Source organism: Sceloporus occidentalis, unplaced genomic scaffold (assembly GCF_023333645.1).
Source record: "Sceloporus occidentalis isolate IW3139 unplaced genomic scaffold, rSceOcc1.0.p SCAF_17, whole genome shotgun sequence".
Taxonomy (NCBI): domain Eukaryota; kingdom Metazoa; phylum Chordata; class Lepidosauria; order Squamata; family Phrynosomatidae; genus Sceloporus; species Sceloporus occidentalis.
The window spans coordinates 9917020-9936563 of NW_028316997.1; the positions used below are offsets into that span (position 1 = coordinate 9917020).

At 38.9% G+C, this 19544-nt stretch overlaps 1 protein-coding gene across 1 annotated transcript; it reads right to left on the minus strand.

The window, feature by feature from the left end:
* Positions 1 to 296: 296 nt before the first annotated feature.
* On the minus strand, positions 297 to 19544 carry LOC149302829 (prosaposin receptor GPR37-like). The gene is made up of 3 exons (XM_089482004.1): positions 19392 to 19544; positions 12492 to 13385; positions 297 to 1115 (listed from the first exon to the last, which is right to left on the minus strand). The coding sequence occupies exons 1-3, from the start codon at positions 19542 to 19544 to the stop codon at positions 297 to 299; spliced, it is 1866 nt and encodes a 621-aa protein (XP_089338130.1).

The window sequence follows — 19544 nt, forward strand, 5'->3', positions numbered from 1 at the left end:
ATGTATTTAATTGCTAAAATAGCCAAAAACTTATATTGATTTTCAGTGCAAACCACCTTAGGGTATAATAAATTTCACCTTGTGTGATATATAATTGTAAAATGTTATAAATTGTGACTATAATTAAAACAATCTAATAAAGGTGCAGAAACAAGTTAAATGTTTACTGGAAACATACCCTGTTAGTTTTAAAACATCATATATCTATTTTTATAGCAGTTTTAATGTTTAATCTTAAAAAATGAAAACATTTCAAATGTACATAACAAGTGTGTTTTATAACTAGATAGCTATTTTCAACAGTGGGTTCCAACAGAGGCAAATGTGGACATTTCACGTCGTATGGTACTAAAAGGGGAAAGTTCCAGTTCTGTGGTAAACTCATTGTCATTATCATCACTTGTTGCAGTTGAGGACTTCTGAATGCACTCATCACAACAACAGCAACAACATTCCATGAAAGCCCGGCTAAAAGGCTTGCAAAGGCAAAAAAGTAGGACAGGGGTAACACATGATTTAAAGAACAAAAGAAACTGACTAATGAGATGAAGAAGATCCAAAGTCTGCCTAGAGACTCCAGTAGACATGTAAGCTGCTACAATGTTACATATATTTTCAGGAATTATACAAAAGCCATATAAAATGGTCAGAGCTACAACAGTACAGTTCATTTGACTTTCAAGTTGAATTTGACGTTTATTTCCTCTTGTACAAGCTTTCTCTGCCTTTCTGATTTTTCTTGCTGTTACTAGTGAACAGGTAATTGTGAAAAGAGTGGGCAAACAAAAATAGCAGCCAAAGTACCACCAGAGTCTTGCACCATCATAGGTGAGTGCTAAAACATAAATTGTATCAGGAAGGTCCGTGGAGATTTTAACAACACAACGTTCACTGAGGAAGTTGGTGTTTACTCCTGAATCATCTTTTGATAACTGACGAAGAACAACTTCTGGTAGAGCTAAAAGAAGAGCACCAACCCATATTACAGCTAGCTTGGCAGTCGTTGAAGTGCAGTTCTCAATCATTTCATAATACATCTGAACGTTTGTAGCAGCTCGGAATCGGTCAATGCAAAGGGCACATAACGTGAACGTCGTTACACCAAGGGAGGCAACCTGTAAGAAACAAATGAATATGCAAGTAAGATTCATTAAAATAAGAAGCTCATTCCAATTAGATAACTAACACCAAAAAGTAAAATATTCCTTATGACTGCAATCATTTAGCTATAATATCCTCCAATTCATTTTCAGGAAAATACACATTCTAAGTCCCTATACAAGGAAACAGAAGGTTTGCCTATGAGCCAAAGATAGCCACGGCAACATTATGAAGTTGGAAGTTACATATTTCATAGCGGTAGTTTAATTAAGGTTAGGATAGTGATGACAACTTAAGGTATTGGTTTTGAACCCAAAAACCCAGAGCTTGTTCAAATTTGTATCATATGTCTGTTCAGCCTCAATGGTTTATATAAAAAAAGACACATTTTGTGAGCCTTTAGCACTTTTAGAGCTTTGCTGCTGGTGCTAGTGTTCTACCTGTTTATTGTGAAAAAGAACATTGAAATCTGAATGCTTATATAATGTATGTGTTTAAGGTTTTTTGTATTTTGTTTATTGGGGTGGATTTGCTGTTGGGTGGGTGGTGGCTAGTTGCAGCATAGTGTCTAATCACCTGCATGATCGTACAATTTTCACTGGCAGCTGGCAGCCTGATGGCACACTTTTAAAAAACAAATTCTATTACTTTTGAATTATTATTCCTGAGGCTGCTGATCAGTCTCTGACCAATCAGTAGCACTCCCTGTGAATGGATCCTCACATACAGTGTAAACATAGGCTTCCATACATGTAGGTCTCACATTTACATGTAGATTGCGCAAGACTTATGGTGTGAGGCTGGTTCCTGACTACTGCCTTGGGTGTGAAGCAATGCCCTGTACTGGGATCCATGCCGTCATGATGGATTTTTGTAGGCACACATTTTCGTGACAGCATGGAACGTTATGAAGGACTTAAATGGTTAAGTGGCTTAACAGGAAACGATAGTGTGTAGCAACAAATCACTTTATATCACTCTTTGTTTTGGAAAACAGTATTTTAGCACTGGGTTTACAAGTATGGGACATTAAAAAAAGTCTTGTGGGCATCAGCCTGAACAGATTTTACCCAACTTAGAAGTCTGTGAGTTGAAAATGCATCTCTCCTACAATTTATGCTTTAGAGAATAAACCCCGGGGTGTGGTGCTTAATTTCTCATATTAACACATAAGTGAATAAGAAACATAGAATTTAACAGGAGAAAAATAAATTGCCCAATCTAGTCGGCCCATTTTGTCTGGTGCCAGGACTCAAACCTTAATCAGTCATTGGTCTAGTATAAGATTCAGGAGAGCCATATGCCTATTCCATGCATCCATTCCGACTGTATGTAACACTTGTTCTAGGACTTTACTTGGAAATGGACCATTTTTTATAAACTATGTGAGGAGTTTTACTGATGTAGAATGGGGTAGTGTTTTGCACTGTACAAATTAAATACTGCATCAGAGAAGGGCTTTGTTATGATGCTTTTATGCTAATAAAATATACTGGAGCAGAAATGGTGATTGCTCTGTGATTACTATTTACACACTTTAGCTTCACATTCTCATTTCTAGCAAATTTACATAATCAGCAAGTCATTGTGAACACAGTAAATACTAACAATCTAATTAATTCATTGTGAATTATTCTGCTACTATTGTGTGAGACAATATGTGTAAGTTGTGTTTGCAGTAATAATCAGTACTACGTGTCTACTGGAAGTGTAGAATCAGGTATTTCGAAGGTTTCATTGTTATCACTTTAACCCATGACTAGTTGCTTACAAAAAAGATAATAAACTTTGGCATGAGGTGGCATATTTTCACAAGGCAGATTGATATTTCTGAGACAAGAAAGAAAGTTATATAAAACAACTAAATGACAATAACAATTTATACTGTGAAATCCTATATGGCTTCAAAGCTTCTGAAAACTGTCCAAAACTAGTATATGATTTATGAATATGAATATACACTATACCACTATGCCCAATGCCAAGTGTAGTGTTGGTTGGCAAGTGAGTAGTTTTAAGCACACAACCACTTGACTTTGGGAAATTACGAAATTGATGTAGCAGCAGGATGAATATACAAACATGTTAGATATGAATTTACTGAAGATTAAAAAGTAATTTCTAATTACTTAGAAACATCAGAAAATGTGAGACACATTTGTGCAGAGAATATTATCATGCATATGTGTGGCTAATTTATCTCAGCTGCGTACACCATAGCATTACCCTGATTCTTAGGGGGTGCTAAAAGCCTATCATTAGCTAATGAGAAATCAAGAAGAGAGGAATGAATTTATGACAGCTGAACACCATTGCCCTTCTGGTCCACCCATCTACTATCCTGATTTGAGTAGAAGTCACCTGACTAGCCACATCTGCTCTTGACCTGCCCTTCACTGTCCAGATATGAACAGCATCTCATCAAACCGTTGTACTGACAGGGGTTCCTGCTTCAATTATAATAGTGTTCTAGAAGCTGCAGTGGGTATTTGTACCAAACAGATAAGTGTAAACATTGACTCTGTTCTGTAGTTTCAAGGTCAAACAGTATATTTATTTACCAATAAAGGTATACATCCTTTGTTTTTATACATAATAAAAATAATTCAAAATATATATATTTGTTGAACTGCAATATGTATGCTGCTACTGCCCCCTGCTTTAGTTAACCAAGTGCCATATTTATTCTAAATGGTTTACATTGCATTTTGTGCACAGGAGCACCATACTGTCGACATACGTTACTGAGAATTTCAGGTATTACAAGAAAAATGGAGAACAGTATTGAGATGGCTGAAATAAATATTGCAGTAATTTAAGTTTTAGTGATAATGTGAGCCATAATTGATCACGGAACCAAAGCTCCCCTCTTACAAATCCTTAAATTACAGGTAATGTGCATGGATTAACATTTGCAGGATTTTCAATTAACTAGAGTGAAAATTAGGGCTGCAACTAACGATTATTTTCATAATCGATTAGTTGGCCGATTATTTTTTCGATTAATCGATTAATCGGATAAAAAAAATGAATGTAAATTTTTCATTTATTTAAAATAATGTAATAAACAAATTATATTAAATACAAACAGCATAATATGCATGTTTGAGCCCAGGCTTGCCACGCTGCCTCCCACATATGCCACTCCACGCTGCCCCCCGCATATACCACTCCACGCTGCCCCCCACATATACCATTCCACTCTGCCTCCCACATATGCCACTCCACTTTGCCTCCCACATATGCCACTCCACGCTGCCTCCCACATATGCCACTCCACGCTGCCTCCCACATATTCCACTCCACTCTGCCTCCCACATATGCCACTCCACGCTGCCTCCCACATATGCCACTCCACGCTGCCTCCCACATATGCCACTCCACGCTGCCTCCCACATATGCCACTCCACTCTGCCTCCCACATATGCCACTCCACGCTGCCTCCCACATATGTCACTCCACGCTGCCTCCCACATATGCCACTCCACGCTGCCTCCCACATATGCCACTCCACGCTGCCTCTCACATATGCCACTCCACGCTGCCTCCCACATATGCCACTCCACTCTGCCTCCCACATATGTCACTCCACGCTGCCTCCCACATATGCCACTCCACGCTGCCTCCCACATATGTCACTCCACGCTGCCTCCCACATATGCCACTCCACGCTGCCTCCCACATATGCCACTCCACGCTGCCTAACCACATATGCCACTCCACTCTACCCCCAGATACGCCACTCCACTCTACCCCCAGATACGCCACTCCACTCTACCCCCAGATATGCCTTATACACCCTGATACACCACTCCATCCTCCCCAGACATGCCACACTGCCCTCCCCACATATGCCACTCCACTCTACCCCCAGATATGCCACTGTGGCCCCAGATCTGCCGTATACACCCTGATTCACCACTCTGTCCTCCCCAGACATGCCACACTGCCCTCCCCACATATGCCTTATATACCCTATATGCATTATACCCCCAGATATGTCACTCCATCCTCCCCAGATATGCCTTATACCCCCCAGATATCTCATAGTCCCCTCATAGAGTCACAGACCATACTTTTATAAATAAGTACTGGGTTAATCTTCACTGCCCCCAGGATTTAGATTCCCCTTAGTTTGCCCCCCTTTATCTCTAACTGCACCTTAAGTTAACTTTAATAAATTAATAAAATTAACCCTCAGTCCTCATCATTAAATTAACCCCAAACACCCCATTAACCATAACTGCCCCTAAATTAACCCTAAAGACCCCATCAACCACAACATCCCCTAAATTCACCCTTAAGACCCCATCAACCACAACAGCCCCTAAATTAACCCTAAACATACCATTAACCAAAACTGCCTCAAATTAACCCCAAACACCCCATTAACCACAGCTGCTCCTAAATTAACCCTAAACACAACATTAACCATAGCTGCCCCTAAATTAACCCTAAACACCCCATTAACCATAACTGCCCCTAAATTAACTCCCACCTCCCCTAACTTTCAGTAGCCCAAATATTAATTTTATACTTACAGTTAGATGAGTGTCACAGCCATGTGGTTCTGGCCTTCTGGGAGAAGGAAGGGGGCGGGGCCAGTTGTCACAGTGATTACAGGGAGGGACTGGTAAGTAGGAGCTGCTGCTGTGAGTCACTAAAACGGATTATATAATGAGGGGTATTTTTCAGAGCGTTTGCTCTGAAAAAACCCTCATTTAATAATCGATAAAAATCGATTCAACTAATCGATAATGAAATTCGTTGGCAACGATTTTCATTATCGATTATTATCGATTTTATCGATTAGTTGTTGCAGCCCTAGTGAAAATTAAACATAATGATTACACTTTTACCACATTACTTATACTTCCTACCAATTTAACCTGTCAGCATTGCTACTCTAAAAGAGGCAAAAATTTTGATTTAAAAAAAATAGCAACTGAAATTTATTTTTTTGAAACCACATTTGTTTCAAATTGACTACTATAGTAAGTACCCAGATCATTTTCTTGGGCAACAGAGGTACATTATTAGAATCATTACTTTCTATTATTGTATGTTACACAAGATTAACAAATTAATAGTTTTTATATTGCAATGGTGGTCGATATCTGAACAACAACAAACTTATCTAGTAAGTAGCAACATTTTCCACATCAACCTGTTTATACGTTTGGAACAAAATATTATCATATTAAATGTTCATCTTGTCATTTTCACCTTTTAATATATTTCTGCATTAAGCTGCTTTTGGTTAAAACGTACAAACCCAAAATTACCAAGTGATGGTCCCTAGCTTCCAAAGTTCTATTAAGAACAAAGAAGAATAAACGATGTTCTTAACAAAACAATCATTTGGAGAAAAGAATAAAACAATGATTAATGGTTTGACAAGACGTGTACTTTCCCACCATTCTGATAACAAAGGACACTGTTACTTGGCACAGAACTCTGATACACTGCTCCATTGTTAGCACCATGACATTTTGTTAATAGATGTGCAACTCCACTATGAGAGAAAGGCATGCACTACTTTGTAAAAGCTATCTGTCGGTTATAGGTTTAGCTAGAAACATCAGCATTATTTGTATGGCTATACGTCAGCACTTAGGGACTGGTTATTATCAATGTTAACAATATCTGCTACATTTTAGATATACACTATGGTTCCTGGTGTAATCTAGTGTAGGTATTCCAAACAGATGTAAAAGCTAAATGTCTATATGTCTTGCTTTTGTGGAGAGACATTTGACCAAATCTCTTCCTTCAGTGCCCCTCACCATGGTGCTAAAAAGACAATGAGACACATAGTAAGAAAATACATACCCCTGCTAGTATGCCAACCTTGTGACAGCTTTGGCGCACCAGCTTTTGAGGACTACAACTCCTTAATAGATTGATGGGTGTTGAAGTCAACAAAGGCTCATCTGTCAATTTAAAAAAATGAAAAAATAAATGTTTTGTAATAAAATATCTTGTTTTTTTATTTTATTTTCTAAATTGGGGGAAATCAGTAGCCCTGATCCAAGCTTGTTAGCTGTTATCATGCTTTTTCACCAGCATGAAAGCCAGCTGATCTCACAAGAGATGTAGCAAATATCCATATTGGGTTTCCTGGTCCATGGGGCAATTGCTGCCTAAATGTCTATGACTGATCTGCAATGTTCTGTTTGTTTCCTCTTTAATGGAAATTTGGTACATTGACTTCCTTCAGAAGAGGGAATGGTGGCTCCCTTACATTACTGATGTGAGAAATTTGACCATAGTGTGGCATTACACACACGGTACATACCTAGCACATTTAGCCCTTTTGGTCCAGGCAACCAAGTGTAATAATTATGGGGATGCGTAAAAGGTTTATTTCAAGGAAGATGAGATATAGTATTTTCTCAATATAATGCCCTGAAGCAACCACATTAACCAGCAAATTAACAATTGTCAGAAATAATTTAATGAAGACAAGTGATCATGCAGGTCTTGAAAATGGGAAGTTAAGATGTCTGATCTTGTGGTATGTACATAAAGTGAGTTTCTAATACATGTATATTATTATTTTCATCCTGAAAGACAGTTACATGAAAGTATGTTAACTTACTGTACAGAACAGCAAAATATTGAATTTGGGAAAGAGATGGATCCAATTTACATTCTTATATAGCTGGTATTGAGAATATCCTCAGTTGCAATATTTAATGAACACGCCTTTAAGTACTTTCAAAAGAATAAAATTATAGCTAGAATCGGACTATGTCAGACCTCATGCAATATGTAAAGTGCTATGTAAATGGTTGGTTTTATATAAAGAATTATGATAATTATCAACAATATTAAGCAATAATAATTATGGAAAAGACACAAACTGTGCTGTATTATCCATCAAATTGTGTGTCACAAGATACCAAAATATTTCATGTCATAACTTCCTAACCACTTAAGGACAAGGACTATATTACACTAGAGGACTGTGGCAATTTTCTTGAACTATTATTGTTTTCTTTCTCGTTTAGTAAACCCACACAAATAATATATTTTTTTGAGGGGGGTTAAGGTTTTTATGTTTAGCTTTTTTATTTTTATTATTTTTATTTATTTATTTATTTATTTTATTCTAGAATCAAATCTCTGTTTATTTAGAATGGTACACAATCAGTATATAGCATGTGACAGCATAAAATATGCAATAATCTAATGATATGAGTACATATACAGAAGATAAGTAGCAATGGCAAGTGTACAGGAGAATAGCATACAGCGAGTCTCATAAAGAACTCGGATAAATATTTATATAACAAAATTTCTGGAAAACATAAAACCAATTGAGGAATAATTGGTGTGCTGGCAACAAAATGTTGTTACAAAAACCAAAGGAATGCAAGAAAAGAAAAGTGGAAAAGAGGAACATAAAAACTAGCTTTTTTTTTTTTTTTTAAACCCCTACCTAACAAATTACCCACTAACAAAACATCCACCACGGTAACTAAAAGTAATGAAATATAAAAAATAACCCCTTAGGGTTCATTAAAAATGCTAAACTATATATTTACACAATGTAAGCCAATAACACACAAACAATGATAATCTTCCATGTCTTTATTGAACACACCCATTAAACATTTACAGTGCTCTCCTTTGGTAGCAATAACCTCAAACAAGCACCTCTTGTTGTGCAGGTCTGATCTGAAGCTACATTTAGCAATAATTTTAGACCATTCTTCCTCACAGAACTCAGCCATATTCCTAAGATGTCTGGTGCGAATATATAGAAATATAAGCTTACTGAAAGAGTAGTGGATGCATGGAATAAATTTCCAGTAGAAGTGGTAGATGTTACTACAGTGAAAGTGTTTAAGCAAGCATGAGATAGGCATAAGGCTAAGCTAGATATAAGATAAAGCCAGTGACTAAAGGAAAGTATTCAGATGTTGGGCAGACTGGATGGGCCAAATGGTTCTTATCTGCCATCACCTTCTATGTTTTTGTTTCTATTTACTTGATGTTTAGGGTCATTGACCTGTTGCATCACACAACTTCTAATAAGATTCAGCTGATGGATAGCCAGGTATGATACCTTGATAAACTTGGGAATTAATTGTCCCCCTAAATGATGGCAACCTGTCCAGGCAGCAAACCAACCCCACATAATGATGCTCCCTCCACCATAATTTACCATTGGGATAATGTTTTCATGTGGATATTTGGTGCCTTTATGCAATACATAGAGCTGCATGTTCTTCATGAGCAATTTTTTATCAGTCCAAAACACTTTTTCCCATTCGCGTTGTAGAGTGTCAAGGTGCTCATTGGCAAACTTCAGATGAACAGCAATGTTAAATTGTACAACAGCGGCTTCCACCGTGCTGTCATTGACTACATGCCTGTCCAATATTTTGCATATGGTAGACAGAGATGTTAAACAGTTCCAATGATTCAAGCAGTTTACCTGTAACTCTAGGCATTCTGCGTTGTGCCCTTGGAGTCATCTTGGCTGGGCGCTCAGTGTAATATTGTCTCCATTTATAAAAAATGTGTCTAACTGCGGACTGATTAACATGTAAATTCTTTATGAGGTTACTTTGTAACTCTTTCCCATTTTATGCAAATCAACAATTCTTGATTGTAGGTCTTCTGAGATTTCTTTTTTGTGAGGCATGGTTCACATCAGCAGATGCTTCTTGAGAGTAGCAAACTCAAAATACTTAAGTGTTTTTATGTCAAAGCAGCTCTAAACCACACCTCCATTCCCTTGTCATTGATTGGACTCCATGTTTGTTAACTCCTGACTGCAATTAGCTTTTGTTAAAATGATTTGCTTAGGAGTTCACATACTTTTTTCCAGCCCAGAATATGAATGCTGTATTCAATATGGACAGGAACAATCTGTGTGTTATTAGTTAAAACAGATTGTGTTTGTTCATTATTGTAAATTGAAAATAAAGATTATATCATATTTTAAGACACATTCAGGGCTGGCCCAAGGCATAATGCTCTGGCCGGCGGCATCAGCACGCATCTGCCATTTAGATTAGATTTCCAGCAATCTGATGGCCTCATAGCGATGGGAGCAGCGTGAGGGGCGAAAGGTCCGTGCGAGGGGGCGGAGCTTTCACCCCTCAAGCTGCTCCCATCACTAGGCGGCCATCGCACACGGATCATTGAGTTTTATAGGGCAATGTAAGACATATGTTATCAGCCTTCTGAAATTAGTACAAATTTAGAATGTCATTTTAAAAATTAACTCATCACATATAGTTGGCTGCTGGGGCTTCTGGTTGATCTCACAAAGATCACAACTGAAAACTGTATATTTCTAAAGGAATGTAAAAATGAGTACAAGTCAAAGTGAGACTGGTAACATCTCATTATCCTGTTACCACAAACATATTCTATTGATTTTTTTAAACAGACAATGTGTAGGACTGGCATAAAATGTGGTATCAAAATGTAATTTATGAAATTCAACCCCCTAACAACCTAACTGTTTTTAATTTTTGTACACTTCGTGACCGATGCTGTTTTAACATTTTTGCGGTGTTTGTGTTCAGCTGTAATTTTCTTCTCACTCATTTAGCAGTGCACCCACACAAATTATAATTTTTTTTTCAGGACAAAAAAGGGTTATTCAACTTGGGGTATTTTTACACTTTTCGTGTAGCCATTTTACCATCAATCTTTGCCAAACAGGTACATTTTTGGTGTTTTTTTTTCCACACGGGATTGAAAATCAGGTATTAATTTTCTAAGAATTTAGCGGGTTACTTAGAAACACCACCAATAATGTAACAAATATGTCTTCAGTAACAGTGATTCCACCCATGCATAGGTTTATTTGGTTGTTTGGGGGCTAAAAGACCACATTTAGGAAATGCACATTTCAGTTTTTCAATATCTGGTCATCCTGTGCCCATGTCCTGTTTGAGACATCTTTGAAGCCAGCCAATTTAGTTTACCCCCATGAAACTATATATGTTTTTAAAACTAGAGTGCACAGGGTATTTCAGATGATGATATTTGAACATTTTACATGCACTAATTCTACAACCAGCCTTTGTCAAACTTTAAGGTAATAATTTTGTATGTGTTTTTCACATTTACATTGTACATCAGGTATGAATTTACAGCCCTGTATGTGTTCAGCAACATCTTCTGACTACAGAGATACCACTCATATGCTTCTTCACTCATGAGTGAAAAAAACGCGATAATTGATCACTTTCTAAGCTCATTTACCCCGTGACATTTCAGGCACGTCACTGGCCCTTAAATATATGTTTTTCCGTGATGTGTCTGGCGCATCATTGGTTGTTAGGAGATTGAAGGTATAAGAAATAATTCACCTTAAATAACTCAAGAAAGATCTGGCAAGGTACTGACAAATAAGACAGATTTTAGCAATGAACAATTTGTTGAACTGAATAAGGTTTTCAATGGGCTTTGAAAGATACAGGCATAGAATTTTATGGCAGATAAGAACGATTCTGCCCATCAAGTCTGCCTATTTTTCTCATGTAAATACTCTGACCTTAATGAGGCCTTGGTCTTGTCTTCGATTCAGGATTCCTTTATGCCTACTCCATGCATGTTTTAATTCCCCCACTCTATTAGCCTCTATTGCTTTAAGATTGTTTTAATATGGCAAATTATCTTGAAAACAAAACACACTACATGTATGGAAACATTTGACTGTGGAGGGGTGGTCTTGAGAAGGGTTCTTGGAGGATTATAGAGAATAGTACAACCGAAAAAACCCAGAATAATTAGGAAGATACAATTTACAGAGAATCAGCTTTACAAGTTACAGCCTGTGACCAGTTTGGAAAAAATGCGTTCTACTTGGCACCAGATATATGAGATCCAGCCATGACTCAGAAACTGCCTGGAAAACTAACCACCTCTGAAAATGTGGCACATACAGACATATGCTGTTGCCCATGCAGTTCTAATACAAGTGATATACTTTGGTTGAGACCTGGATTTTGGTAGGTACTGGCTCACATCACCATGAGCATTCTTTGATGCTCTCTTTGTTTTTTTGTTAATGGTGGTGGAAGGAAGCCAGTTGGCCAAAGGCTTGCTTGGCAGAGCTACAAAACGTATTCCAAAAGCCTGGCACCAATCCGTGGCTTGGTCACTTTTAAATAAGGAACAAACAAGCATGCTAATTCAAAGCAGGCAATCAGCTTCACAACTGAAGTACTTATTTACTCTTTACTCCTGATCAGGAATGGTAAATGTTAATTCTTTTTCAAAGGCATATTTTCCCCAATAAGTGATATTGGATTATTGTGAATATATATAAAATATAGCATATGAAAAAGCACAACTAACTGGCAATAATCACAAATATCAAAAATCATTTCAGAAACATGAAAATGTCAAATTCTTACCTCAATGTATGGTACGATTTTGCATGAGAAATCCTCCAGTAACCACTTCTTGGTAAGTTCATGAAATATCACCAATGGCAAGCAGAAAAAAATGATCAGAAAGTCCCAAAAGGCCAGGTTTGCCAAAAGTGAGTTGGATATACTTCTCATATAATAATTGTGGCAGACTATACACATAACAGCCATGTTGCCCATAATCCCAATGACAAAAATAATAATGGACAGACACATGACTGCATAGGCACCGTACGAATCATCTGTGATCGGGTAAAATGGATTTCTTATATGCTGTCGTTTCTTTGAGGTGTTTTTGGGCATCAGAGCTTCACTGATTTCCATGCTATCTGGAAACACCTTGACATCATTGGTAGCAATAGGGGCAGAGCCATTTAAGGCCAAAGCGTATGGTTCTGTATCTTTTAACATGATCAGATCTTGCAAAGTTTCATTTAAATTCACAGATACTTTTCTGTCGTCATTGCCTTTATTCCACTGGTGGTTACCGGCTCCTCTCCTGGTCCTCCCATTTTGGATATAAAGCGTCCCTAGGGCATGATCAATCTCCTCCTGCTCAGGTGTGACAATCAGTTTGTTTAGGGCCAATGCTTTGTATCTGATATTGGATGTAGGGATGGCGTCTCTGTCTCCTTTTTCATTTTGCAGTGCTGATCTTTGCATCACATATGAAAGTTCAGTTGGGTTATTTAACGGTCCCTGCGACACAGTTACATTGCATTTACAAATGAGTTTCTTTAAAGTCCTTTCACCGAGAGATTCCATATAAACAGATTCATCTCCTGTCCTTTTAGGGAAAAGTTTGCCAGCGATGCAGTGGAAACCGTGGCACCAGCCTATGCTATGCACATTTTCTTGCCTCCGGATAAAGAGATCATCCTGCAGACCGTGGACACTCACTATAAAAACCCACACAAAGCATGCAGAGAATAACGAATCGAAGGTGTTCTGCATGATTAAAAGAAACGCTTTAACTAGAAACGAGGCAATGCATTGGTAGTTCCAAACATGTCACTCGATCCTGCTGTGCCAGACAAAAGCAGCAATGCCAGAATACAAGCTGACAATGTGCTGTAAATAAATGAACGATCCAATGGGTCAGGTTTCAGGTTTACAGGTAATCTAACAATATAAGAGAAACTCAATGCACATGACACAAAGGCTCTGTTTTCTCCATGTCCTTCATGCACATGCAGTTCAGGGGAAAAGTTAAGGTGCCTGATGCTGTAAATCCACAGAAATCCCAGGGCTCCACCCTATATGTGCACAGTCTGGAGAAACTGTTAGGAATGAGCCTTGCTGCTCATTTACATTTTCCTCGTCTGTACGGTGGTATCTTCAATTTTATTGCAGGGAGAAACTCCTCTCCCTCCTCTTCTTGTTAATCCCAAATGAATATAATCCCTCCCTGCCTTGGAGTAAACAGGTTGTAGATGTCATCAGAACAGATTAACTGGGAGGCATGAGATACGGATGGCAGTCACAGGCAAAATAAATCTAAATTGCTTGTTTTTTTTCCTTTGTATTGAGAAGAAGGTGAACAAGTGTTGGTCAGCAAGGTGCAGCATGAGAGGGACATTTGCTTTCCAGACTGCCCGCCCCTTAATGTGGCTTCTGCTGTCAGTGCTGTGTATGCATGGGAGTGCTGAAGAGCCCCGCCTGCAGGCTTCACCACACCATCCTCTGCGCCTGTGTGGGTCTGGATTGAGACTGCCTCCCTCCTCCTTCCATACACTATCTGCACATTTACGTCGCTGTAAACAATTATCGCACCTTGCTGTCCACCGCTACTAGTGTCTGCTTATTGTCTGCTTGGAGTAAGCAAGGAATATTGCTTGCTTTTAAGTTTTAAGCGTCATGCATTTTTTTCTCCCATTTGATTTGTTTTTCTACCATACCATTTTCACCTTATTGTATTAGAAGGGTTATTTGAACCAGATACCAAGTTCTTTCTGCTATAACGAAGCAAGGCTTGTTTTCATCACACTGATGCTGACACAAAGGCTTTGCTGCTGGAGGGGGGAGTGAAGAAAAAGCACAAAAGATGCCAGGGAGATGCGAGCTGTTAGGTCGTAGAAGCGGCTGTGTGCTCTGCATCACGCTAACACTGCAGAGCCCCTACCGCAGACAGCACTGTGGAAATGCACTAGGTGGCAAGATATCAATTGGTTTAGTTTCATCAATGGCTTTGCATTATGCTAAATTTCAATAGTAAAGTAATATCATTAAGAATAATAATTTTCTTGGGCAGCATAGTGATAACAATACATCTTTCCTAATTTTTTTTTTAATTATCATCTTAGTCTAGAGATCTGGGAGCATAATAATATAGAGTATATATCAGGGTATATTTTTCTGTAGTGGGCCACTTCATCAGAAATGTGTGGGCTTATTCATTGAGAGAAAATATACAGCATGACTCCTATCATTATAGAGTGAGCCAGACATAGACTATGGTATAGCATGGCTCCTATCATTATATAGCAAGCTAACAGTAGCATTGTTGGGGGGGGGCATCATCGGTGACTAAAATCCACTGGAGGTGCGAGTAGTGGAACAGAGTTAAGCCAGGATGTTTACGGAAAGCATGAATGTACTTGTGTAGCAGGCATGTGTGTTCATAGGGAGGCCTTTGAGACAGTATACGTGTGTATTTTGACAGTGCATTGTTTACTGTTACTGTTTTGGGCCTAAATGTATAAAATGAAATAAGAGATGAGCCCTGACAGAGGAGACCTAAGATACGATAATTTAGGGTGCAATCTGGGTGCTGGGGCAAATCTTGTGGGTGCATATTTTTAGATTTGTATTTTTTTGGCAAATATTTATGTGTGTGTATGTATGTGTGTGCGTGTATATATATATATATGTCTGTGTGTGTGTGTGTGTGTGTGCATGGCAATAATAATCCCCCCCTACTTTTATCCCTGTCCCCCCATATGCCCTCCCTAAATTTGCCACTGCAAGCCAGACACATAAGGTGGTACAGCAGGACTCCTATTATTATATAGTGATTCGGACACAGACAGTGGTACAGCTTGACTCCAACTTAAAAAAAAAATAAGCCAGACATAGTCAGTAGCACAGTATAACTCCCATCACTATATACTGAGCCAGACATTGAAGTTGGTTCAGGATAACTCCCATCATCCATTATATTTGTTTGCATTTCGTTGCTTTTTCATTGCTCTTTCTTCTACTCTCTTTTACACTTTCATTCACTCTTACTCTAGCCGTTTCACACACTCACTATCTCTCCCTACCTTCTCCACCAACCACATCCCTGTCCTCTTTTGAGCAGCTCTGCATCTTCTCTTGACTCTTCTTGTTCTTCTGTCTGTAAATCAGGCCTCCCAGAGCACCTCCACAAAAATAGAGAGCCTCTAGGAACACCCTCTAGAGACTCTGAAAATTAAAACAGGAGGATTTCCTGTGTTGAGATGATGCATTTGACATCACACCCTGTTTCCAGTGTATTCATGCATCACTTCCTTTAACACCTTGACTGCTAACGACGGCATGGTGCCATCGCTAGCAGTCCCAGTCAGGTGCTAACGACGGCACCATGCCGTCGCTAGCACTACCCTACCTTGATGGAGGTCTGTGGACCCCCATCACCACCTACCCCGGCGATCTGCCCCTAATATTGAAGGGCATCACTGGGACCACCCGATCCGGCGCAACTTTATTAATAACTGACAATTGTCAGTTAAAGCGGTATGGGGGCAAGGTATAATGCTTGTGAAAAAAAGAATAAAAAATATTAAGTTAAAAAAATGATATGGGGGTCTCTAAAGGCAGATAAATAAAGATCAAAATTGCCTAGAGACCCCCTAATTAAATTATCTAAACATAAACTAGTTTAACTTTAAAAAAAAATAATAAAGTCTAAGTATTCTAGCTAAATGATCACTGTGGTAGCCAATGCTACCACAGTGATCATATAGCTATGAAAAAGTCTCATTCCCTTTTTAAAAATGGCTGATACTAAATTTTAACCCCATGATACCTTTGATCATGGGGTTAAATTTAGACACTGTTAGAGGAAGGCAATTTTTGAAATCCTGATGAACTGCAAATATTATTAAAATCAGCCATTTAGCCTGTGCGGTACGTGAGTAACCATCTCATCACTGGAGCGCCTTGCATTTTTACTGCAAAACTTATTTTTGCTGTAAAAGGGATTTTTTTTTCTCCCTTTACCATCATTTCTTTGGGATTGTAAGGGGAAAGAATGGTGTGTGCTTCTGTGAGTGAATGTATGGAAAGTATGGTGTGTGCTTCTGCGAGTGAATGCAGATATGAAAGGCGTGTAAATGGTCAGTAATTAGGGTTGAAGCCTTGACGTGGCATTACTGCTCACGTAAGAAGTTAAATTATGGCACAAAAAGTACACATTTGCAAAAACTACACCCCTTGGCGCATCAAATGAGCGGCTGCATGTGTTTCTAGTACAAACCTGGAGTGCGCAAGACACAAATGAACATGTCGCTATGGTTAGAAAGAACATATTTTCTAGCCAAAGCGACATATTCAATCATTATTTGTGCACTCAATTTTTGCCCTAGAAATACATATAACCCCTAATTTGAAGCTCCAAGGGGTGTAGTTTCTTGAAATGTGTACCCTAATTTAACTCCCCAGATGTCTAGACCACTTTAACTTCAGATATGGCAGATTGGAGATTTAGGGGTGATGCCTGCATTTAGACAGCTCTAGACAGCTGGAAAGTTAAATTATGGTACATAAAGTATATATTTTCAGAAACTACACCCCTTGGCGCATCAAATGAGGGGCTGCATGTATTCGTAGCACAAGACTGGAGTGCGCAAGACATAGATGAACTTGTCGCTTTTAATTACTTTTTATTTTTAGAAGTGTGATATTCACTTATTTGTTGTGCACGTCAGATTTGTGATACAAATACAACTAAGACCTCATTTGCTGAAGCTGGGGGTGTAGTTTCTAAAAATATATAATTTTGTTGGCATATTTTAACATCCCGGGCAGCTAGAGCTGTTTAATTGACGCCAGCCATGCATTAAATGTAAAGATGTCTTTTGTGATAGTCTAATAAATTTAACTTTTAGCTATAAAATATTAGAAAAACACAGTCTACTGTTCTCAATTTCTGTTTATTTTATACCGGTTACCTACTACAAATATTTAGAAACAGCTTTTGATATTAGAGTTTAGAAAAATAACATTACAAACTAGTTTTTATTGAGTCGGAAGTGAAAAATTACACTTTTTTCCCATTTTTGGCTTTATTTTGCAAACCTAATGAGACATACACATATAAAAATGGTATATTTGGAGTCTGCTGGGTGTTCTGAAAAAAACAATATATGGTTTGTATAGTTTATTCCCAAGAAATGTACTTCTAAACGCGTTTAAACGTGAGATGCACCAAAATGCCGAAAACCAGCTTAGCACCAGGGTGGGAAATGGCTTAGCAGCCAAAGGGTTAAGCAATGTCTTGAACTGTGGAAGGAAGGATTCTAAGCCCACCCACCTAAACCTGTTTACCTTGTTTATGGAGATCATGAAGACAAGCCATGACAAGTTACCACAAGCAGAAAGCCAAGTTGGCCCTTGTCAGGCTCCACTCAGGCTGCGGAGCTGCTTCTCTCTTGTTCCCCCCATCTCGCTAGTTTCCCCCGTCTCGCTAGAGGTTCCCCTTTGCTGTAATCCATTTTTGGATTTCCATATGCTCTGTTCTGTGCTTCTGATTCCTTGATTCTAGCTCTGCTCTTTGCTTCAGCTCTGTTTCCTTTATAAGGTGTGCCCCACCCATTTGTTATATTTGTCTCAGTCTGCCATCTAAAGGTATGCCATTCTTGATTCTGTGTTTAGGCTCAATGTTTAGTTTTAGCTTATTCTTAATTCAGTAGACAGGGTTTAGTGCTAGAACTAACCGAATATTGGAGTACTTTGGGGTAGTGGTAGGCTAAGCATATTATGGCCATACGATGTGACGGAATCTCCAATTGTTATCACATAGTCCTAGGCTAGTCCTGTTTTTATGTGTGTCTGTCTTTTATGTGCCTTTGCCCTCTTTTGTCTGAATCATCTGAGGATTTTTGGAGAAGCGTCTGAGGATCTCGGCTCCTCACTCCATCCCTTCTATTCCTTGTTCCCTGTCCCTTGTTGAGGCCTGTACCATGTATGTCTTGTCTGCCTGTGTTTCTTGCTCAGTCTCCCTGTTCCTTGTTCTGTCCCCCTTGCTTGCTATGTTTCAGCTGTTACTCTGCTAAGCTTCCCTACTCCCAGCTTGCAGCATCCTGCTTATTTCTCTGTAGAGCTATGTCTCATGCTTGCTCCAGGTTGCATGCAGGATATCACGGTTTTGTTCTGGACAACATGAGCTGCTATGTCAGGGTACTGGTATGTGGCCGCGCAAGCCTAGATGCCCACCCGGGAGAGTGCAGTCGCCTTGCACCAGGCCCTGTCCGACTTGAATTCCATCGATTGGGCGCTCTGGGTCTTTATAGTCGTCTGTATGGACCCAGTCCCTCACAACCCTCCAGTGGTTACAGCAGAACAAGGTGAAGATTCTGGAGTGGCTATCACAGTCTGCAGACCTTAATATCATTGAACATTATGCCATGTTTTGTTCATAACCTACAGTTGAATATGAATCCCATAAAAAAAGAAATATGTTTTGCCTGCTTACTCATGTTTTCTTTAACAATGGTACATATACTCACTGGCCACTTTATTAGGTACACCTTCCTAGTACCGGGTTGGACCCTCTATTGCCTTCAGAACTGCCTTCATTCTTTGTAGCATAATTTCTACAAGGTGCTGGAAACATTCCTCAGAGATTTTGGTCCATATGGGCATGGTGGCATCATGCAGTCACTGCAGATTTGTCAGCCTCACATCCATGATGCGAATCTCCCGTTTCACCACATCCCAAATGTGCGCTATTGGATTAAGATTTGGTGACTGTGGAGGCCTATTGGAGTACAGTGAACTCATTATCATGTTTAAGAAACGAGTTTGAGATGATGTGAGCTTTGTGACATGGTGCAT